Source organism: Pristis pectinata, chromosome 7, assembly GCF_009764475.1.
Source record: "Pristis pectinata isolate sPriPec2 chromosome 7, sPriPec2.1.pri, whole genome shotgun sequence".
NCBI classification, from domain to species: domain Eukaryota; kingdom Metazoa; phylum Chordata; class Chondrichthyes; order Rhinopristiformes; family Pristidae; genus Pristis; species Pristis pectinata.
In genome coordinates, this window is record NC_067411.1 from 94609839 (window position 1) to 94635168 (window position 25330).

At 39.7% G+C, this 25330-nt stretch overlaps 1 protein-coding gene across 8 annotated transcripts in view; it reads left to right on the plus strand.

Annotated features, from left to right (window-relative positions):
* Positions 1 to 25330, plus strand: part of fam172a (family with sequence similarity 172 member A) — a 365626-nt gene that overhangs the window by 29407 nt on the left and 310889 nt on the right. For all 8 annotated transcript variants that reach the window (XM_052020321.1, XM_052020323.1, XM_052020320.1 and 5 more), the window contains exons 5-6: positions 21309 to 21374; positions 22225 to 22416. In XM_052020321.1, coding sequence (XP_051876281.1) covers positions 21309 to 21374; positions 22225 to 22416 — 258 coding nt within the window. The remainder of the gene's footprint in view (positions 1 to 21308; positions 21375 to 22224; positions 22417 to 25330) is intronic.

The following is a 25330-nucleotide window of genomic DNA, read 5'->3' on the forward strand; positions in this document are numbered from 1 at the left end:
GAAAGATCTTCCTAGGAAGTCGTCATTAACTATCTGGGAGACAATTGCTTGATACTGGAGGGGTTGTGGTTCAGAGGGAGGTATGAAGAGGAGTATCGGATTTGAAATTTGGCCCTGTGAGGTAGAAGTCTGTTTGGCAAACCACAACAGTGCCGTCCTTATCATTGTGTTTCATGGTGATATCAGGGTTGATCCTTAGTGACTGGAGTGCTGCAAGTTCAGAAGGGAGTAGGTTATTGTAAATAAGGGGAGTGAAAAAATTTAGACGGCAAATGTTGTATCGTTAGTTAGTGATGAATCGATGTAGAAAGGGTAAGAAACCAAAGAGAGGAGTATTCTGGAGACAGAAGAATGGTCTGAAGTCTAAAGACACGTGGCCAAGGAAAAGGGCATAGAAGCAAAGGTGGTGGAAGAAAAGTGCAATGTAATGCTGGGCTTGGAATTCATGAAGATGGGGACATAGAGAAATGAAGCTGTGGAGCAAGAGCAGGCTAAACAATGGTCCCACCAGCCAAGGACTGAACAATTGAACCTCTTCCAATTTAATGAATTTCATTCACTGTTCTATGTTGGAGAAATCAAACAAATGATGAATGATCAGTTTGCGGAATACCTCCATTCAGGGCCACCTTGAGCTTCCAGCTGCCTGTCACTATAATTCACTTTCCACTCCCACTTCTCTTTCTTTGGCCTCCAACTTTGTTTCAGTGATATCCAACATGATGTCAAGGAACAGCATCTCATCTTCCATCTGGGCATTTTGCAGTCCTCAAAACTTAATATTGAATTTAACAATTTCAGGTGTGTGGAACACACTGCCCAGGGGGAGTGGTGGAAGCAGATACGATAACATAATTTAGGAGGCATTTATATAGACATGTGAACAGGCAGGAAATTGAGGGATATAGACAACGTGCACACAGGTGTGCAGTTTAAATTGACATCATAGTTGGCACAGACATGGTGAGCTGAAGGGCCCGTTCCTGTACTGTACTGTTCTATGTCCTCCGTTTTGTTAGCTGTTTAATTGTCTACCAGCATTTACAATGGGATGTGGCAGGACTATGGATCTTTGATCTGATCTGTTGGTTCTGACATCGCTTAGCTCTATCTGTTGCATGCTAATTAGAATATAAATATTAGGAGTAGGAGTGTGGCATCTAGCCCTTAAATCCTACTCCGTCCTTCATCAAGGTCATGGCTGATCTTCTAAATCATCTCCATTTTCCTGCACTATGCCCATGTCCCTTGATTTCCTTAATATGGAGAAATCTATTGATCTGAGTTTTGAATCAACTGAATGGCTGAGCTTTCTCTGAAGTAGAGAATTCAAAGATTCAAAGAGGAAAGAGATTTCTCCTCATCTCAGTCCCAAATGGCTTACATTTTTTTTCTCAGACCGTGACCCCTTCTTCTATTCTCCACAGCCAGAGAAAGCATCCATCCTGTTGAGTGATGCAAAAATTTTGTAAGTTTCAATGAGATCATCTCTCGTTCTTCTAAATGCCAGAGAATACAGGCCTGGTCTACTCAGTCTCTCTTCAGCTTTCCATCCCAGGAACCAAACTGGTGAGTCTTTGTTGCACTCACTTTGTGACAAGTCTATCCACTTTTAGCTATGGAGGTCAAAACTATACACAGTATGCCAGCTGCAGTCTCACCAAGTGCCTTTGTAATTGTGGTAAGACATCTTTACTCCTGTAGTAAAGTCCTCTTGTAATAAAGACCAACATATTATTGCTTAGTTCACCTGCATGGTAGCTTTCAATGAAGTACACAAAGACATCTAGGTCCTTTTAAATATCAACATGTCCCAATCTGCCACCATTTAAACAATATTTTTTTCTTGTTTTGTGCAGTGAAATGTATGACCTTACATTTTTGAGATTTTATTTCATCTGCCATGTCTTCACTCATTCATTTAGCTTGTCTATATCCCCTTGACTATAAGAACATAAGAAACAGAAGCAAGAATAAACCAATTGGCCCTTTGAGTTTGCTTTGTCATTCAGTAAGATCACAGCCAATCCAATATTGGTCTTGGCATCATTTTCGTTCTTTCTCTCTCTTGCTCTTGATTCCTTTGCGGTTCAAAAATTTCTATATTCCACAGATCTGTGGGGTACGGAATTCTAGAAAGTCACAAGCCTTTGAGAGAAAAATAATCTCATGTCTGTCTTAAATGGGTGACCCCTTATTCTGTAACTGTGTTCCCCAGTTCTTGATACTCTCACCAGAGAAAATATCTCTTGCCATCCAGCCAGTCAACACTTCCCCCCCCACCCCCGAATCTTGTATGTTTCAATATGCTCTCTTCTCATTCTTCTCAACTCCGATGAGTATAAACTCAACCTCTACCCATCTTATCCTGGGAATCAATTTAGTGGTCTTCTCTGCACTTTCTCCAATATAAGGTTTACCTTCCTTAAAAATGGAGACCAAAACTCTACATAGTACTTTAGATGCCATCTTAACAGTGCCCTATAAAGTTATGAGAAAATTTCCCATCTTTTATGCTTCATATCCCCTTGCAATAAAGGCGAACATTTCATTAGCCTTCCCAATTACTCGCTGTACCTGCATGACCTGTCATTGTGTTTTATGCATTGAGACCACCCCACACCTCCCAGATTCCTTTTCCCTGCATCTTCCTGCCTAGTTACAGTCCCATCTGGTTTTGTATCAATAGCAAAGTTGAAAATTTGACATATGCCCCCTCAGCCAAATCATTGATTTGGAATGTAAATAGTTGCAACTCAAGCTTTGTTCATGTTTAATTACCAGTTTAATTAGTTCAGCACAACATCGTGGGCTGAAGGGCCTGTTCCTGCGCTGCACTGTTCTATGTTCTAAGCACTGATCCCTCTGATGCCCCACTAATAACGACCTGCCAATCTTAGAAAGACCCATTTAATCTTTTGCTTTCTGTCAGGTAACCCATTCCCAACACAAGGGGACATAAGTTTAAGGTGATTGGAGGAAGATATAAGGGGGATGTCAGGGGTGAGTTTTTTTACACAGGGTAGTGGGTGTGTGGAACGGACTGCCAGCAGAGGTTGTGGGGGCAGATACATTAGGGACATTTAAGAGACACTTAGGTAGCCACATGAATGATAGAGAAATGGGGGGCTATGTGGGAGGGAAGAGTTAGATAAATCTTAGAGCAGGATAAAATATTGGCACAACATCGTGGGCCACAGGGCCTATACTGTGCTGTAATGTTCTATGTTCAATACATGACTATCTATTAGTTCCATTTCCACATGCTGTAACCTTGTTGGCCAACCTCTTTCTGGGAAATCTTACTGAAAGCCTTCTGAAAACCACACTGCACTTTATCCATTGCTTCCCCCTTGTCCATTCTACTAGCAACATCCTCAAAGAACATCAATAGATCAGTCAAACTTGATTTGTCTGCGGCACAGTGGCGTAGCAGTTAGCACGATGGTATTACAGCACCAGCGATCGGGGTTCGATTCCCATCGCTGTCTGTAAGGAGTTTGTACATTCTCCCGTGTCTGCCTGGGTTTCCTCCGGGTGCTCTGGTTTCCCCCCACATTCCAAAAAAAAAGACGTACGGGTAGGTTAATTTGGGTTTAAAATGGGCGGTGTGGACTTGTTGGGCCGGAAAGGCCTGTTACCACGCTGTAAATAAAATATAAAAAAATAAAATTAATATCCTTGCCGACTACATTCAATCCTACTCTTCTTTGTGTACTATTATTTCTTCATTATAGATTCCAACACTCTTCCTATCAGAGATGTTAGGCTAGTAGATTTTTAGTTCCCTGTTTTCTCTCTCCCACTTCAGAATGCATGTCAGCTTGTGTGGCAGCTTTAGGTTGATAACTTTTTATATATGATTACTGCTGCTTCAGGCATGTCCTTCAGCATGCCTCATTGAATCAGGGTTGATCCCCTGGCTTGTTTGTAGTGCGAGAGTGAGGTCTATGTTAGGCCATGAGATTACAGTTTGTGATGGTATACAGTTCTACTGTTGTTGATGGTCCACAGCACCTCATAAATGCCCCATTTTTAGTTGCTTGATCTGTGCAGAATTTATCTCATTTAACATGATTGCAGAGCCACATACAGATTTGCTGGATAAGTGCAGCTCCAACACACATAAGAATTTCAACAGCATATTAGATAAATCAGACTGCTTGATTGGTTCCCCATCCATCACCTTAGGCATTCAGTCCCTTAACCACCCACAGATGCACCGTAGCTGCAGTATGTCATCTGCAAGATGCACAGCAGCAATTCACAGCAGTTTTTTTTATACCATACTTCAAACCTGAAACAGGCAGAAGGACAAGCAATTGCACAGGATTGCCATCACCTATGAAGTCCCCGCTAAGTCATCCATTATCCTGATTTTGAATTACTTCCAGTTCTTTATTATAGTGGAGTTTCCCAATACTGTGAGAATGCCTTCATCCGAGGGACTGAACTGATTCAAGGTGGCAGTCCACCTTCAGCTCTCAAGGGCATTTGGCATGATTATGCTGGTATTACTAGTGATGTGCAAATTCCATGAATGAATGTGGCAAAATGCTGTCATGGTAATCAAAGGGTAGTGGTTATATTTGAAGATTGTTGTTGTCTGGCATTTGTAAGGCACTAATTGTCCCTGTCAATCTAAAAGAAAAATTGTAAATACTAGAAGTAGTCAGAAGGGTAGATGGCATCTGTGAAGAGAGAAAAACAGAGCTAATGTTTCAGATCAATAATTAGGGAAACAGAAGTAGGCACTGGATGAGTTAGAACTGATAAAGGAGAGCCAGCACAAATTTAGTAAAGGCAAATTTTCTCTAACTAACTGGATTGAGTTGTTTGATCAAGTTATGGAAGAGGTTGATGGAGGGAATACAACTGATGTCTTCTACATGGATTTTCAGAACACATTTGATCAAAGTCCCATGAAGAAGACTTGTTAGCAAAACTGAGGTCTATGAAATTTAAGAGTCACAGCTGCCTGGAATGGAAACTGGCTTAAAGGCAGAAAGCAGAGGGTGTTGCTAAATGTCTGTTTTTCATATTCAAGGGTGTTTGCCAAGGATCAGTGCTGATGTGCAAGCTTATATTGTCAAATTTGCAAATGACAAAAAGTTTGGAACTGTAAAAAGTTGTGAGGAGGATAATAATAAGCTGCAGGAAGAGATAGACTTGCTGAATAAGTAATCGAGTGGCAGATGAAATTTGTGATCAACACCAAGTTTAAAGGTGTAGCAAAGAGCAAGGAGGAAAGTAATAGTCTGCCAAAGGTCAGAGGCTGGCAGAAGGAGCAGACAAGTGGCAGATCCCATTCGCCTTCCTTATTTCCCTGTAGCCCCAAAAATTATTCACTCTCACATGCCCATCAACACCCCTTTGATTCTTTTTACCACTTACCTGTACTAAGGGGTAATGTACAAGTGGTAGTTAACTACAACTGTCTTTGTGATGTGGGAGGAAACCAGAGCACCCAATGGAAACCTACATACTCCACGCAGACAACACCCCTGAGGTTAAGATTAAACCTGGGTACCTGGAGCTGTGAGGCATTAGTGCCAACTGTTGCATAATCGTGCCATCCAGTTGGAAAATTTTGAGTGGTTTAGATAGGATAAATAGCTTTTCTCATTAGTGAATGATTCCAGAACTAGGGGACACAGACTTAACATTTTGGACAAAAGATGCAAGAGTCATAGAGTTGTACAGCACATAGTAATGGGCCCTTCAGCTCACCATGTTCATGCCAACCTTTTTGCCTATCTAAACTAATCCCATTTGCCCACATTAGATCTGTATCCTTTTATGCATTGCCTGTTCAAGTGCCTGTCAAAGTGTTTCTTCAACTTACTGATTGTATCTGATTCCATCATCTCCTCTGGCAGCAAGTTGCAGATATCAACCACTCTGTAAAACAAACTCTCCCCTCAAATCTTCATTAAAACTCCTTCCTTTCACCTTAAACCTATGCCCTCTTGTTTTTGATACCCCTACCATGGGATAAAGATTCCATCTACCCTATCTATGTGTCTTTATAATATTACATACCTCAATCAGGCCATCCCTCAGCCTCCTTTGCTCCAGGGAAAACAGGCCCAGCCTATCCATTGTTTTCCCATAACTAAAGTCCTCCAGACCCAGGCAACATCCTGGTGAATCTCCTCTGCACTCTTTCCATTGCAACCACATCCTTCAGTAGGTTCCTTCAATCAAGAGGGATGTGGGGAAGTACTTTTCTCACTCAGAGTAATTAGAATCTGAAATTCACTGCACATAAAGTGTGTGGAAAGAGAATCAATCAATGTCTTCAAAAGAAAATTGGATTGGGAAGAGAGAGGATAATTAGCAGGATTGTGGGAAAGGAAAGGAGAATGGGACTGAGGGAATTACTCTGCTGGGAGCCCGGCAGTCATTCAATTGACTGAATGACCTCCTCTAGTGTCCTAACAACCTTTTTGATTTTATTCAGTCCAATTGCCCTGCTCTTTCCCACTATCGCTATAGATTATTTTCTCTCATGTATCAAAAAGCTCTGATTGCCGCCTCCTGTCACCCTTACAGGCAATATTTCAGACCATTACCATTTCTGTGTTTTTAAAAACAAGTTTTACTCTCATTCCCCCCAGTACCTTTAGCTCAGTGGTATAAATTTTTGTTGCCTGATCCTCAAACTATCAGATAATGAGAACTCTGTCTAAACCTGTCATGATCTTTTTTTTACCTTTATCAAATATCATCTCAACCTCCTTAACTACGAGTAGAACAACTCAAATGTCTTCAATCTAACCCCGTAGGTAAAATCTGTCATGTATGGATCTATTCCAATATACCTCTTCATTCTCCCTAGGATGCTCACATGATTTATAAACTCCGATGACCATGATTTGGATGCAGTACTCTAGTTGTGACTTAACCAAGGTTTTGCCAAGATTCAACATCACCTCCTTGGTTTTTATTTCTATGCCTTTATTTGCGAATCCCAGTTTCAGATATATTTTACTAATCATCCTCTCAATGTGACTTGACGCTTTCATAAATATATTCACAGGTACACCTAGATCCCTTGGTTCTTGCACATACTTTAGAACTGTGCCATTAAATTTGTATTGTCACTTGTTGTTCTTTCTTCAGAATTTATCATCTCACACGTCTCCTATTAAATTGAATCTGCCACTTGTCTACTCATTTTGCCAGCTAATGGGCTATTGCATTCTTTTGCAATTCTGTTTGCCACACCTTCAAGTTTGGTGTTGACTGTAAATGTTGTAATCCTACCCAATGTATACATAATTATGCATAAGCATGCATAGACACAAATCACTGACCCCTGGAAAAAACTGCTGTTACATCCTCCAATCCGAGTAACAGCTGTTTATTATAGCTCTCTGTTTTCTGTCCTTGAGCTGTGTTTTTTAATTTATCTTCTCACTGACACCTTTATTCCATCAGCCTCACTTTTGTGAAGCAGCCCTTTTTGTGGTTAGTCAAGCCACAATTTGCCTTTAACAAATCTATGCTGGCTCCCCTTTATCCACTCAAATTTATCTAGTGCTTAATAATCCCTGATTATTCTTTCTAAAAGCTTCTGTCACCAGTGATGTTAAACTCACCAACATGTGGTTGCCAGGCATGTCCTTGCATCTAATTTTGGACGAGGTTGTCACATTTGCCAATCTCTAGATCTCTCACACCTCTCCTGTATCGAAGAAGGATTGGAACAGTGTGACAAGCTTTACTTCAATTTCCACCTCTGCTTCCGCCAGCAACCTAGAATGCATCCTGGTGACTTAGTACAAAAGCTAGTTAATGTAAATTCCTTTTCCTCCTCCATTATCATTACCACCTCTGCTTCTCCTGAGATATTGGCAGCATTGCCTTCCTTGATAAAGGTTGGGACAAAGTATTCAGAATGTTCCAGCTCCATGCTTTTCCTTAGCACATAGATTACTTCTCAGTTCATAAGGAGCTTTACCTCTCCTGTAACTACCCCTTATTTTCTGAACACCTTATATCCAGGAATCCTAAATGCCCATTCCTGTCCCCTTTTTCTGATCCATGTTTCATCTATCGTCACTGTATCATATTCTCACAGAGCTATTTGTGCCTCCAGCTTCTTAAGCTTTATAATTAACCTTTGTGCATTGACATACACACATTAATAATCTATCCTTTTCTTTCTTTTAGTCCACTCCTACTCCATTATGTCCCTTCTTTGACTCTCCTGCTGTCGCATACTGGTAGCATTCTTCTGTCTGTTTGGTTTAAACTATCTCCAACCCCACTCAGACATTGGTCACAATCCTGTTGAGGTGCAATCGGATTGTCTTGAATAAGCATCTCCTGTTCCATAATTCATCTTAATGCAGCAAAAAAAATGAAACCCTACCTCCTGCACCATGTATGTAGCTATGAATGTTTTGTCTTCCTATTTCTACTTTCACTAGCATAGTATTGTAGAAAATTTATGACACAGAAAGGTAAATTGGTTTATTATTGTCACATATACTGAGGTACAGTGAAAATCTTTGTTTTGCATGCCATCCTATCTGGACAGTAAAGACACTTACGTTAGACTATTGTTTATTGACTACAGCTCCGCCTTCAATACTATAATTCCAAGCAAACTCATCACCAAACTCTGAGACCTGAGACACAATACCTCCCTCTGCAACTGAATCCTTGACTTTCTGACCAACAGACCACAATCAGTGAGGAAAGGCAGCAATACCTCCAGCACAATTATTCTCGACACAGGTGCCCCACAAGCTGCGTCTTCAGCCCTCTACTCCCTACATACCCATGACTGCATGCCAGATTCTGCTCTAACTCCATCTACAAGTTTGCAGATGATACCACCATAGTAGGCCGTATCTCAAATAACAATGAGTTGGAATACAGGAAGGACATAGAGAGCTTAGTGGAATGGTATCATGACAACCTTCCCCTCAATGTCAGCAAAACAAAAGAGCTGGTCATTGACTTCAGGAAAGGGGGTGGTGTACATCCACCTGTCTACATCAATGGTGCTGAGGTCAAGAGGGTTGAGAGCTTCAAGTTCCTTGGAGTGAACATCACCAATAGCCTGTCCTGGACCAACCACGTAGACACTATGGCCAAGAAAGCTCACCAGCACTTCTACTTCCTCAGGAGTCTAAAGAAATTTGGCATGTCCCCTTTGATGCTCACCAACTTTTATTGATGCACTATAGAAAGCATCTTATCTGGATGCATCATGGCTTGGTATGGCAACTGCTCTGCCCGGGACCACAAGAAACTGCAGAGAGTTGTGGACACAGCCCAGCACATCACGGAAACCATCCTCCCTTCCACGGACTCTGTCTGTACCTCTCGCTGCCTTGGTGAAGCAGCCAGCATAATCAAAGACCCCACCCACCCGGGTCATTCTCTCTTCTCCTCTCTCTCATCAGGCAGAAGATACAAGAGCCCGAGGGCACATACCGTCAGGCTCAAGGACAGCTTGTATCCCACGGTGATAAGACTATTGAATGGTTCCCTTATATGATGAGATGGACTCTTGACCTCACAATCTACCTTGTTATGACCTTGCACCCTATTGTCTACCTGCACTTCCCTGTAGCTGTGACACTTTACTCTGTATCCTGTTATTGTTTTTACCCTGTATTACCTCAATGCGTTGTGTAATGAATTGATCTGTATGAACGGTACAAGTAACAATAATAAACCAATACCAATACAGATAATTTCATTAGTCCATCCTGTCTGTACCTTGTTAGAAATGCTCCCCAGTCTAATCCTATCCTCTGGCATTAGGACTGTAACCATGCAGATTATGGCAGTTTAAGTAAGCACAGGTGGAGTGAACCAAAGTCATAGTGCACATTGGTACCCACAACATGGATAAAGCAGGGATCATTAGCCAACAAGATAGACTTTCAGGAGCTAGGGATGGATTTGAAAAGAAGGTCTTTGAAGTTAGTGATCTCTATTCCTCCCTATTCCTCCTCACTTTTCAGGAAGAGAAGGCTGATGAGCATGACAATGAAATGTTTGCTGACTTGGAAGGTTTTGAAATGTCTTTGTTGCATTGTCAAGGAGCATGGAGGTGTGCAGCACCAATCTGACATAGAGACTTGGTTAGTGCTTGGTTTATATTATTTCCAGCATGGAAGGATGAGCAACTCCCCTGTTGCACTTCTGCACCTAATCATTATGTGGAGTTTGACGGATGAAGTTTCAGAACAACTAACAGCCACCCAACAATTTTGACTGGAGGCTTACATCACTGGTGGTTCAAACAGGCTGGCAGCAACTCACAGTGATGCCGCATTCTACACGTCAACAGATTACTAGGATTGCTGATGTGCCATCCCAGGGCAGTGGCTCTGTGGGCAAAAAAAATGCTATGTTTTCTCAGAATGACAGCGTTCATGATCCCATTATTATCAATCCTCCAGAGCCCTTTTTCCCTCCAGCCAGGCTAATAGACTACTCCTGCTTGTGCCAAGAAGATGCAGTTCAGGTCTTCCAGGCCCAAAATATTTGAGTTTGTCCCTCAGAGTCCAGCTGAGGCCAACTGCATTGCAGTAATGGGAAAAGTAAATGCAAATGGAGTAGAGACACTGAGGTAGATTTGCCTTGTTGCACCCATGAAACTTTACAGTGCACTGCAGAGAACCCTACAACATTTAGAGTTGCCTGCTGCTGTTTGGCAATAGAGAATAATACATCATCACTTCTCTTTGAACAGTGACCATCATTGGCCTTCCATATGCAACAGAGGACAACAGACTGAAATGTTGCAGATATCTCAAGCTTCAGCCTAGAAGGATACATTCACTACATTGTGAAGTTTGAAATAATTACTTAATTGTTTGATAGACTATTCTTTCCCTGCCCTTAACTTACACAGAGGCTCTTCACTTAACTGTCCTTGTTGCATCCTGAATTATTTTCATAATTCTACTTTAAAGAACACTGAAATCCATCAGCTATCTTCATTGTTAAGGACATAGCGCCCTTGCAGATCAAGAAGTTGCTATAGAATCACACTGTGCACCAGAATGCTATATTTATAACTCTCCTATGGTGTCAAATCTACCATAGAAAGATAGTTGAAAAGCAAAAAAAACAACTGAGATGTTGGAAATCTGAAATAAAAGCAGAAAATGTTGGAAAGTTCTATTGAAAGGTCATTCCTTCTTTCTGTAGTTGCTCCCTGACCTGCTGAGTATTTCTAACACTTACTATTTTTTTCCAGGAAGGTGGTTATGGTTGCTTGAGATAATCAACTCAGTCCTAATGCATTGTCTTTGGCATAGCCAGATTCAGCTGCTTCATCAATGACCTTCTCTCAATCACAAGGTCAGACAGGGAATGCAAGGCAAAAATAATAATTGTATTTTATTAATTTCTCACAAGAGGCAACCTATTGTGCCTTTCCCAAATGTGATTATCTGACCCTACTATTCCTATAATATCCTTCCTGTAACCACAATGAAGATGGTTGAATTTGCATTTATTCAGATTAGGACAGTTGAGATGTTCATATTTAGTGGCAATTGGTCATTCGAGCATTTGAGGAAATGATTACAGATCGGAGAAGGCATTGCCAGTATCATGAGAACACAAGAAATTGGAGCAGGAATAGCCCATCTAGCTATTTGAGCTTGCTCCTCTATTCATCAAAATCTTGGCTGACGTTCCACAATGCTAGTTTCTAGCTCTAGCACCCTTTACATTGATCTCCATAATGCCAAGAAATCAATCAATCTCTGTTTCGAGTGGACATTATGACTGAACAGCTGTCCATGATAGAGAATTCCCAAAGGATCGCCACCCACTGTGTGAAGACTTTTCTCCTCGTCTCTGTCTTGAATGGCTGAACCCTTATTCCCAAACTATGCAGCCTTGTCCCAGGCTGCTCATTCAGGGGAAAGAAACTTGCTGCATCTAGCCTGTCCAGCCCTGTAAGAATTTTGTAAGTCTTGATGAGATTTATTCTCATTCTTCTGAAACCTTAAAGAGTACAGTCCACTCAGTCTTCCTCTTACGACAAACCCAGCATCCATGGAACCAGTCTCGTAAATCTTCCTTACACTTCCTTTATGGCAAGTGCATCCTTTACTAGGTAAGGAGATCAAATTTACACTGTACTCAGGTGCAGTCTCAGCAAGGCCCTACAGAATTTCAATAAGACCTCATTACTCCTGTTATCATATCCTCTGGTAGGCTAACATGCTATTTGTCCTTATAATTGCTTTCTACATCTGCATAGTGGGCTTCAGTGACTTCTGTATAAATGCACAAAGGTACTTTTGACCATCAACAATACCCAATCTCTTGCCATTTAACAAATGCTCTAATTTTCTTCTACATGCTCAAAAGTGGACAACCTTACATTTTTCCACATCACCTCCTTCCCTTTGTTCTATGGTCCACTGTCCTCTCCTATCAGATTCCATCTTCTTTAGCCCTCTGTCACTTCCACTTATCACCTCCCAGCTTCTTACATCATTTCCACTCTCCCTCCTCCCTCACCTGGATCTACCTATCACCTGCCAGCTCTTGCTTCACCCCTTCCCCCCACCTTTTTTATACTGGCTATCCTTGAGGTGCGCCTGTGTTGATTGTCGGCGAGGAGGAGATGTTACTAGCAATACACACTGATTGTGGTCTTCTGATAAGGAAGTCGAGGACTCAGGTGCAGAGGGAGGTACAGAGGCCCAGGTTTTGAAGCTTGTTGATTAGTACTGAGGGGATGAGGGTGTTGAACACTGAACTGTAATCGATAAACAGCAGTCTGACGTATGTATTGCAGTTGTCTAGGTGCTCCAAAGCTGACCTTTTGTGGTAGTTGGCAAATCGCAGCGGGTCCGGGTCCTTGCTCAGGCAGGAGTTAATTCTAGCCATGACCAACCTCTCAAAGCACTTCATCACAGTAGATGTGAGTGCTATTGGATGACAGTCGTTGAGGTAACTCACCCTGTTCTTCTTGGGCACCGGTATGATTGATGACCTTTTGAAGCAGGTGGGAATCTCTGACTGCAGTAGTGAGAGGTTGAAGATGTCCTTGAACACTCCAGCCAATTGGTCGCCAGTTATTCCCACACTTTGCCTTCTTTCCAATTACCAATTCTCAATCCACGTCATTATTTTACTTCCAATTTCATGTGCTCTATCCTTATTAACCAACCTTTTCTACAGGACCTTATCCTTCCAGAAATCCAAAAGCATAACATCCACTGTTTCCTGATTATCTATTCTGCTAGTCACATCCTCAAAGAAGTCCAGCAGATAGTGAAACATGATTCTCCCTTCATGAATGGTGCTGATTCTGCTTTTAAATTCTTACTTGCCCTTCTTTATCATTTCATAACCTTTCTCTAATGAGTTGCAAAATGCCCCGCAGTCTCAGGCCTGCTGCTGTTTCTGGCAACTTTGTAATCCTTTTCCTTTTGGTGTTTTTTTGTGCCTTAAAGGAATTTCTTTTTGCAACATGCATTATTTCTTTAAATGTTAATTATTGCCTGTCAACTTTTATGCCTTTCAACATATTCTCCCCGTTAGTCAGAGCCAACTCTTCATAGCTTCCTTTGTTTAGAGTTTGTAGAGTGGGTGTGGGGATGTGGGTGGTTGACTGGCTTACTCCATCTAATTTGGAACCATTTCACCATTGAGAATAAACTTTCATCTTTTCTTAGCACAGGGCATCTTTAAGGGCTGGATCCTTGTTATTAATTACCACAGAAATGAAGTGTGTAGATGACATTTGCTGTATTAACAAGTCAAAGGGAGCTTTGTACACTCAAAATGTGGTTAGAAATGTTCATATTGCAATTGAATATCACATGCTTGTAGGAATAAATGGTTAACTGTACACCTCTGGTTGAATACTCCTCTATCTTGGAGAGATCCAACTGAGAGGCAACAATGTTGGTAATAACATCCTCTCTTATTCTTGGTCCTCTGTCTCAAGTTATGTGCTATATAGTTTGGCCAAAATGGAGAACTATTGAAAAAGTAAATTGAGTTGCTTAGCACTTTTGCAAATTATTTATCTGAGCAGAATCCAGATAAGATTAGATATCTTTATTAGTCACATGTACATCGAAACACAACTGAAATACATCTTTTTGCGTAGTGTTCTGGGGACAACCCGCAAGTCTCGCCACGTTTTCCGGCACCAACGTAGCATGCCCACAACTTCCTAACCTGTACATCTTTGGAATGTGGGGGGAAACCAGAGAACCCGAAGGAAACCCACGCAGACACAGGGAGAGTGTACAGACTCCTTACAGACAGTGGCCGGATTTGAACCCGGGTCGCTGGCGCTGTAGTGTTACGCTAACTGCTACACTACCGTACCTGATGAAGTGTATAGCTGATCTCAAGCTGAAACAAATATTTGGAGGGGGAGAGATTTGAGGGATATGAAGGTCGTATATGTGTGGGAAAGGTAGAGGATCAGTCATGATTTTACTGAATGAATATAGAGCAAATTATGTGAGATGAAATGAGGAAGGAGTTAGTGGCTGTGCAAGTACTAGGACATGGGAAGTGCTACCACTGTGTGTTGCAGAGGTAGCAAATGGCATGGTGAGTATGTTTTGAATGAGCAAGAGGGATGTTACTTTCTGTAGTTTATTTTGGACTGTACCCTTGGTTCTTAAACAACTGTAATGAAAATCTGATCTTACTTCAAGTCTTAACTACCATTACATGATCATGTACCTGTTTTCAATTTTATTGTTCTTGCATATTTCAGTCATCTCTGTCCTTCTAGATTTTTAACCAATGTTTGTTTAGTCACAATACCTTTGCCTAGAACTTCAACCCAGGTCAAAAGTAGTAGCAATGCATTGGACTCTGCATTCGACATTTAATTGATCTCAATGAAAGAAAACTTTCTTGCCCTCCTTTTGTGTTTTTCTCCTTAAGTCCTTGAACATATGCATGCCCACCTCACCAAAGATGCTCTTTCTGAAATTCTATGACAAGTTTTCATTCTTGTGCATTTAAGAAAAAAATGTACACCACTTCCTTTTATACTTCTTTGCAGCCTTTGGCACTGCTAACTCCTCCGATGCTTATGAACATTCAAAACTGCAAGTGTACGAATTGGAAGCAGGAGGAGACCACTCAGCACCTCAGACTTGCTCTACTGTTTAATAAGATTGTGTTTGATTTGCTGGTATATCCACTCTGCATTCACTTCTACCTGCTTCTCCTGTGTCATCCACGTTGGCATGAATATTCATAAAATGTCGACGGTCTACATACCACCTCAAGCCAATGTCAAGGTGACACTAGACGAATTATACTCGCCCATCAATTCCCTTTAGAAGGCAAACCCTTATGCCCCATTCATCATTGCCGGTGACTTCAATAAAGCAAACTTCAGGAACAGACTCCCCAAATACTATCAGCATGTTTCCTGCCCTATGCGGGGGTTAATATTCCAGACAACTGCTACACCACCACCAGGGTAACCTATTGCTCTATCACTTGCCCTCATTTCAGCCAGTTGGATCATCTGTTGATGCTGCTCCTGCTGGATAACAGCCAAGTGAGTAATACAGCAATGGTCTGAGGAGTCTGAGAGTCTACTTCAGGACTGCCTTGAGTTGGTGGACTGGAACATGTTCAAGCCCACTTCATCCAGCCTGAATGAGTATACCTCAGTCGTCACTAGTTTCATCAAGAATTGCATTGCTGACTGTATTCTGTTGAAGGCAAATAGGGTCTATCCCAACCAGAAACCTTGGAAGAACAGGGAGATCCACTCTCTTAACCTGCAGAGACTGGTAAACACAGCCCAGTCCAGCACAGGTTGTCACTTCCTTCCATCCAGACCATTCTCATGATGCATTGCTTCAGAAAGTCTAGTGGTTCGTCAAGGATGCCTGCCACCCTGGCCATTCCCTTTTCTCTCTACTACCTTCTGGGAGAAGATAGAGGAGCTTAAAAGTCCAGACTTAAGACCAGCTTCTTTCCCACTGCTATCAAACTCCTGGATCAATCACCTCTTTCACACCCCCTTCCCGGTGATTCTACACCATCCTCATATTCTTAACTCTGCCTCTCTCGGTTATTCCGTTATTGTCACTTTAGTTTTTTTGTTGCACTACTTCATATTGTACCACAATCTTTGCACCATTCTGGTGTTTTTGTGCTCATTGTTGTATTTATTATTGTATTTATTATTACCATGTATACTGTTAAATTTGTGAACTTCATGTGAGCAAGGAATTTTATTGCATCCTGGTGTATATGACAATAAACCTAATCTAATCTAAAATAATCTAATCTAATACCCTTACTTACTACTTGTGTCCATTTGATCTCTAGCAATATCTACGTTTATCACCCCAAATTCCTTCTCTACATATTTCCTTGTGGTGAACCTTACAGGTATGGGGACAGTATCCAACAATCACTAACTCCTATCTCTGCTTCTCAGTTTCAGCTCTCAGTTTCTCTGCTATTTTGTAATTGTCAGACACCTGACCTGTTATTTAAAAATCAAAACAGAAAATGCTGGAAACACTCAGCAGGTCAGGCAGCATCTGTGGAAAGAGAGATGCTGCCTGACCTACTGAGTGTTTCCAGTATTTTCTGTTTATTCAAATTTCCAGCGTCTGCAGATTTTGTATTTGATGATCTGGTATCTAGACTAGATAAGATACAGTTCTCTCCAACTAACAAAAGACCAAGTCCCTCCACAAAAACCAATTGCTATCATTTATTTTCTCCGCCCAGAGTCATTGCCTCAGGTTGTATCAGACTGTTTAACAACATATACTTACTAACTTAAATTTTCTCTCATCCACAAACTCCAGCAATATAACTTTTTCATTTTCGTAATTAATTCTCCTTGTGACATACCTCTATTTCCTCACGCTGTATATCCTTACATTTTTTTGATTTCCAACTCTGATTTCTTCAGATAACTGCTGAGCTGAACTGAGCTTTTTTCTGTCTCAGACCTATGCTATTGAATTTTCATCATAACCTTTGTATTTCTTCATGTAAATCTTCTGTTAAGACCCCCATTTAAACAACCTTTAAGTCACCCCTACTAATATATTTGGTTGGATATCCACTTTGTCTTCTTGTATTTGTAAACTATTTTGGAATAGAATTTTGCTCTAAAGCTAGTGAAAATTAATGTCAAGATGGAAAGTTGATGGTAAGAAAAATAACTTGAGACAATTTTTTTCTTTTTTTTAATGAGGGATAATATTTGAATTGTGGCCTCTGTGGGTTTCACTATTGTTAACTGATGATTCCAATCATGCTTGCATCACATTTATATAAATTCCCACATCACAAAAATGGTTTCATTGGTTGTTTTTGGATATGAAATTAAATTGAACAAAAGTGAACAAAACTGACTGAATTTTCTGAAGTTCTAAAGAAGCACTGAATTATATGTGATCAGTGAATATTTGTCCTTTGTTCAGATGACAATTAAATCGGGTCATGTAGTATCTTCATCCTCTGATGAAGCTTCCTATAGATGTTTTAGTCTTTGATTTGGCAGAGTAGAGAGATACAAAGGGTCAAATAGTGTAAAGAAAAAGAAATACTCAAATGAATCATGATTGAAAGGTTGTGTGAGTTGGACCTATACAGTTGGATGAATCTTGAAATTATGTCCGCTAAAAAAAAATCCTGTTTCTTAAGCAGGGATTTCACATGTTTAAATACAATCTAGTGTCTTATAAGACAAACAATTAAACAGCCTGTTCAGAAATCAATACACAAATAACCAAACCACCAGCAAACCATGAAGTCGTTAATGGTCTTGAACCACAATATTTTGCCCAGAGGGAAAATTTACATTGTGTGTGCATTTCTAATAGAATTCTTTGGGACTGAACTTCCCTTGCATAAATATTGCTTGCAGCTATGATTTGCATTCACTTAACAAAATGTAAACAATTCCCTTGCAGTTAGTATTGCAAGTATGACTGCAATAAGTGATATTTTTTCCCCCCACAGCTAATAATTGATTATTTTTGGTAGTTATTAAGCACTTTGGAACTTGCAAGAGAATTATTCAAAAAAGCATGTTGTTTTAAATCTTATTGCCTTACTGTGCCGAACTATTCATTCTTTAATTTTGATCTGTGTAATATTATTTTCCCTTGTTTGGAATAAGTTCTGTTGACTGTTTTTATCTTGTGCTTATAATTTACAAATCTGTATGACTGTAAGCCATGCTTCTGTTTCAAAGTGAAACACACTTTGAAACTGAAGCATAATTAAATGATGGTGACATGAGAGAGAGCAAATATTGGAATCTGGAGCAAAAAAACAAATTGCTGGAGGAATTCAGTGGGTCAAGCTGCATCTATGGAGAAATCTATGCATCTATGGCACGGTAGCGTAGTGGTTAGTGCGACGCTATTACAGCGCCAGCGATTGGGGTTCGATTCCCGTCGCTGTCTGTAAGGAGTTTGTATGTTCTCCCGTGTCTGCGTGGGTTTCCTCCGGGAGCTCCGGTTTCCTCCCACATTCCAAAGACGTACGGGTAGGTTAATTTGGGTTTAAAAAATGGGCGGCGCGGACTCGTTGGGCCGGAAGGGCCTGTCACCATGCTGTAAATAAAATTTTAAAAAAATTTTAAAAAAAAGGATAATCAATGTTTCTGGTCAAGACCGTGCATCAGGACTGAGAGTGTAGAGGGATAGCCAGCACAAAAAGCTGAGAGGGAGAGGTGAGGCAAAGGCTGACCTGGCCTGATATTAGTAAATTGGAAAAATGCTGTGGTTGATAATAAAGGAGTTAATCTTAAGAAATGTAGAGTCAATTTGGATTTATGAAAGGGAATCGTGATTGACTAATATATTGGAGTTTTTTGAGGATATATCTAATTGAGTAAATGACAGGAAACCAAGCGAGAGTGTTATAGTTAGGTTTTTGGAAGGCGTTTGATATAACGGCCCACACAGGAGGTTGACGAACAAGGCTAAAGCACATGGAATTAGTTGTAGTTTACTAGCATGGATTAGGAGCTTCTTAACAGATAGAAAACAAAGAGCAAGAATAAAGGGATCTTTCTTGAATTGGCAGGCTGTGACAAGTGGGATCAGTGCTTGGGCCCCAACTATTCATAGCCTATGTTAATGAATTGGCTGAAGGTTCTCAGTGTAACATTTCCAATTTTGCTGATGTCATGAAACTAAGTGGGAATGTTGAGGATGCAGAAATTCTTTGAGCGATGCAGACTAGCTAAGTGATGGGGCAACAATATGGCAGATGGAATGCAAAGCGGAAAATTCTGAGGTTATCCAATTTGATATAAAATAGAAATTCTGAGTTTTTTTAAATGATGAGAAATTAATAAGTGCCAATGTTCAAAGGGTGACTTTCTACACAGGTCACTGAAAAGCAACATGCAGGTGCAGCTGACAATTAGAAAACCAAATGGCATGTTGTACTTTTTGTTACAGGATTTGTGTACTGGAGTAAATATGTCTTACAACAAAAATGTAGGGCCCTGGTGACACTGCAACTGGACAGTTATGTATAGTTTTCTGGTCATAAATGGATATAGTTGTTCCAGAAGGAGTACAGCAAAGATTCACCAGGCTGGCTCCTGGGAAGGCCAGTATATTTTTTTTGTGGGGGGGGGGGGGGGGCAGGTTATTGAATAGGCTGGGTCACTGTCATCTAGAGTTCAGAAGAATAAGAGGTAACCTCATTAAAATGTACAAAATTCTTAACGACTTGATAGGTAGATGTGGGTAGAATGTTTTCCCTGGCTGAGGAGTTGAGAATCAGGAGTGACAATCTCAAGGTAAGGGTAGAACATTTAGGACTCAACGAAGAGCAAGAATTCTAAGAACTCTAAACATGATTAATATTTGGAATTCCCTACCCATGAAGGCTGTGGGGATTTGATCTTTGACTGAAAACTGAAAATTAATGCAGGAAATGGTTTTGACGTGGATCATCAAAAATTATTTTATTGAGTGGCAAAGCAGGCTTGTGAGGCTGAATGGGCTATTTCTGCTCCTATATCTCATGTTCATATGTAAGTCATATGCATGGAACAGTTGGTCTATCTGTCCAAAATTAGTTGGATGCATAATGGTTATTTAATGACACATGGAACAATTGGTCTATCTGACCAAAGTTAGACGAATGATGCTTTAATGATGATCTTAAGAGCACCCGGATAAAAAGGAGTCACCGGAGATGCAGGAAATGACTTGTGAGAAAGAAAATTGTGTTTTATTAATTTGCATGGAACCTTTTGGGAAAGTTGCTTGGTTTGTGGATAAGGGAGAGCATTTGATAACATCAGAATAATGCAACTTTAAAACACAGGAATTTTTTGAGGACGTGAAAATTAGCTAAAATTGATTAAGAATTAGTTGTATATTCATAGACATACACTTGTTATTACCAATTGTTGTAGATCTTCTTGAAGTGTACTCACTGGTGGTATCCCTTCCATAGTGATTGGTATTACGGCCAGTGCTTTTTTTTTATCATCTTCATGCATTAAAATTCAAAAATTCCAACATAGGAAACCAACCCTCCAGATTGGTTTTGTCTTTTACACTGCTGGAAATGACCAATCTAATTGCAGGAGGTGGATTAGTCATTTAAATATTGTAAAGGGTCCTCTCTTATCTCCAAGGATGGATGGATTTTACTGGCTCTGGTAGAACTGGTAGGTGAAAGGCAACCGGCTAGAAAGGCCGAATCCATGAAGCAAGAGCCGGAAGGAGCAGGTGTGTTTACTGCTGACCTCATAAATTACACAGTAAACACTCCATACTCTGCATGCTATCCCCACACCTCACCTTCACATGTTCTCCCATTGACCAACCTCTGCTCTTCCAACTACCATTTAACATTCCATCCAGTAACCATCTCCTTTCCACTTCCTCCTACCTTCAGATCTTACACTACCATCATTGTACCATCTGATGACCATTTGATATCCCTAACTTTGCAATAAAGTCCTGCCCAGGATCATGTGAGATAGTATTAACAGTATTACGGAAGAAAACTGCTGCTAATTCTTATGCTGTGTTCCACAGCTGGGAGAAATGTTCAGGAGCGATTGTTGGTCAACAGTCCTGTGTTTATAATACATCTGATTGGATTCTAGGCAGGTTGGTGAAGAACTGGGATTAAACAGATGAAATTATCTTTCTAGCAAGAGCTAAATAGTAAAAATGAGTACTAGCCTAACAATAAAAATAATGCAGATTTTCAAAAGTGCTGATGGGGCTAGACATAGATAATTCAGATTTCTTCTCAAACAGGACAAACACTGTTTGTGTAATTCTTGCATTTTTTTCCATTTACAGATTATCACTCACTGCGTTTATGACCTTTTAGAAAAAGAATGCCATTTAAAGAAGGTTTATCTCCCAGTAAGTTAAACTTGTACAATGTTACAAATATCTGCTTATGCACATTCATACTGCTGGAAAATACAAATAAAATATTTTATCATCATGTTTGAGGCATTCACATAGAAATGTTATATTTTGAGATGTTCGCATCATTAAAATTCTTTTTTTGGATGGTCTGTCAGGATATTGCATATAATTTCATTCTGAACAGTGCATTGTGCTTCCTGTTAGTGAACACTTTTAATTCTTGACTATAAACACAAGAACCTACACCTTGGAAATGAACTATAATGGGGAGCAGGAGTAATATATAAGTAATAGAAAATCTTTCAGTCTTGGTCTTGAATATTCCAATTGACCTAAACATTGCAGTTCATGCTTGTATGAATTTCTGATATCCTTACAAAGAAATGCTACCCAATTTAACTCCTTAATGACCTAGCATTTAATTTATTCTGGATTTCTCCCACTAAAGGACCCGAATTGAATTATTAACTCAGTTTTAAATATTGGTTAGAGTCCAGTTCAGTCTTCTAAATTCAAAGGAATACAGAGAAAAGTATATGAAGCTTGTCCTCAGATTTAAACCTTTAAGCCTTAGTCCAGTCCTTGTGAATCATTGATGCACTACTTCCAAGGCTAGTGTATCTTTCCTAATATTTGGAAATTGAACAGTTGAAGCTCATGCTTTGAAATTGGTGGTTTTCTTGTTACTGACAGAAGGTGTTAATACTAATTAAATTTTCAGAGACTTTTTTTGCAGTGGAAAGATTTAAAGATAATTAGGATGTTTTTGTAATTATCTAACTTACAAAATTTTTAGTAATTTTCAAAAACACTTCTACTTCATTGTTTGTTTTGAACTCAGGTGGATGCGGCAGAAGATGAACCAAAAAGCTTCATCTTTGTGAGTGAAGATGCCACAACAAACCCTGACAGGTTGATGGTTCTGATTCATGGTAGTGGAGTTGTCCGGGTTGGTCAGTGGGCCAGAAGGCTGATAATCAATGAAGACCTTGACAGTGGCACTCAAATACCTTTCATTAAAAGAGCTATGGACGTAAGACTAATTTTCAGCAACTTGTTTTTGACTTTTATACATTTTTTAATAATTTTTTGCTTTTATTTGTTAAGATGCTTGGAAACTATGGAGCACATTAAATTAAAATTGAACATAGCAATGTCTAAGACCAGTTAAGATTATTTTACCAGAAAAGTACATTTTCGTCTATCCGTCTAGTTTTAGAGTTCAAATGTAGTTCAAAAACGGTTCAGAACATATGATACCTGCCGAATACTTGTCAACCTTTTACTTAAAATTACTTATGTTATCAGTCTATTGTTAAAGGTTCAAGCATAAAATTCCAAGAAGATAGTCTTGAAGTTTTGACAGATATGCCACATTCATAATAGTAACTGGTTTGGTGTGTTCAGTGTAGGTGACTAAATTACATGTACCATTCTTTGCAGGTCTATCTTTAAATCAACACAGCAATTGCAGTGAATGATTGGCATGATGGTACCCTGAATCTTATCTCTGACCATTTTGCAATGAGGCTTCACCCCTCTCCTTTGCTCCTTTACCATCTATCCCTTATCATAACCAATATCACACTTCTATTAAATCTTAATCACTTCTCATCCCAAATGTCCAGTGTATCCTTAATGAAATAATTTATAATTTCTTTTTCACTTTTTGATAACTGCATCTCATGCCATTTTATCATTTTCAGAGTTTTGGGAAACAGTTTCCCTATGTTCAGCATGTCAATATTGCTAAGAGTCATGAATACCTCAAAAAGACCTTGGGCCAGATCGTGCTTCATTCTAGGCACTGGTGTTGTGGCAAAAGTCCCACCTTACCTCCCACCTCCCCACCACCGCCCCCCCCTGCCCATCCCCCCATCTGTCCTATACTGTTTAAGTGCACCCTCAACTGTCGCATCTGTGCACTGCATCAGAAAATCATGGAATATGCTTGAGGTTGTATGCCAGTGCACTAAAATGTACTCAGTTGAGAAGTTGGATGTACTTTGCATCCAGTTGTCCAGCTTTAAATCCGTCACAAGCAACATGCCCTTCATGTCAATAGCCTTCTTTAAAAAATGTTAGCAATTTTCTTTTTAGTTTATCTTTCTATGTTTCACTATTTGTTTACAACTAATTAACAACAGTATAATGTTTTAATAAAATTATATATATTTTTTTATTATTTTAGTCCATTTTAGCTGTTCTTAAATGTCAGACATTAAAACAGCAAAAGATGTCTTTGATAGTAACAAGTTGTTATGGTATTGCTGGGGGCATCGGCTTGGGTTCTGCCGCTTGAGGCCTGCTTCACCTCGTGGAGGGACCATGAAGTGGAGGTTCCCAGCATGGCTCATTCTCATGTTATTTTCTAAATGGAAACTAGCTCAACTTTTTTAGCTTTCTTGTGGAGCAGATTTGTCACGGCAGGCAAGCCTTTTGGTCACTTTTTTCTTTTATCTGATCCTTTTTAATAATGTGGCAAGCAGAATAGTATATTTTACTCTAGATTAGGGCCAAGTCCCATGACTGTCATAAACTACGTATTTCATCTTGTAAAATATGTCTCATTATAACTTAAGATTGACTGATTTTACTGCTATATGTTGTATATATAGTTTCACAATGTGTCCACCAAAATTACCAAATACTTTACACCTATGTGCATATAGTGTATTGCTTCCATGTTTAATTACTTTTTCTTATCTCAGTTTGACACTTGTCAACATTAAAATTTGGACAATATTTCCAAACCCAGCCTCTTGAGATATCTAGATGTTCCCCATCTGCACCAGGATTAACATGCTCTTAATTGATTGTAACTGCTCACCACTTTAGAGTCCATTTAACTCCAGTACCAAAGTTTGCATTTACATTATGGATTGCAATCTCTCCAGTATTGTTTCCAGTCTTTTAGGCTACAGGTAAACGTAATGAGGGATGCTGTCTTTTATAGTTTGTTTACCTATTGTTTTCAAAGTGATAATTTTTGGAGGACCAAGGCCTGGTCACCACTTACGACCTGTTCTGATTTGTGCCGAGACCATAGTGTGGAGGCTTCACTCATGGCCTATTCCATGAGTGCTGAATATAAACTGGCCCCATAGGTTGCTGTTATCTTCTAAGTGCAAACTAGCTGAACTTATAACCATTTCCTTGTTTATCTTTTCATGAAACATTCTTTGAATATTATGCTGTGTTAATTTCCAAGAATAATAAATCAATTCTAGAAACCACTGCTGGTATGTACCAGATGCTCTCATAATGACGTATTTGAAATGTCTTTAAATCAAAACTTTGAAATGTTAATATTTCTATAAGTTTTCTAGCAGCAAAGCAGTAGTTTACTCTGCATCATGTAGTATTTCACATAGAATTAATTATTTTGAAGTGCAGTCTCTGTTATTTAGATCAGTACAACACCCATTTTGCGCACAAAGATCCCACAAATATAAATGGGGACAATAACTGAACATTTATATTAAATAATATGTTTTTTTTGTTGTGAGTGATTCAGTTTCATATGCAGGTTGTAAACATTAATTTTTGGTGCTGTTGACTGACCAAGGAACATTGGCCAGATAAGGTGAGAATTCTGTACTTTTCTTTGATCCAGAAAGGCAGATATGGTCTCAGTTTAAAATCTTATCCTTTAGGATTGGAGAATTGGCCTCAATCCTGACTTTGTACCTAGAGCCTCAGACATGAGACCACTACAACTGCTTATTTTGTCCTAGTTCATAACCAGCAGGATTAAACCTGAGGCAGAGATTATTAATTTCCATAACTACCACCATCTTCATTTATGCAATGTAAGTAGCTGGATGGCATTTGTGGACAGGACATAACAGGGGAATCTTCTCCATTGTCATGTATATGCCAATGCAGTAAACTTACTGGAACAACTTGACTAGAAACTTAAGTAGCTCTGAAGTCCAAATCTGTAG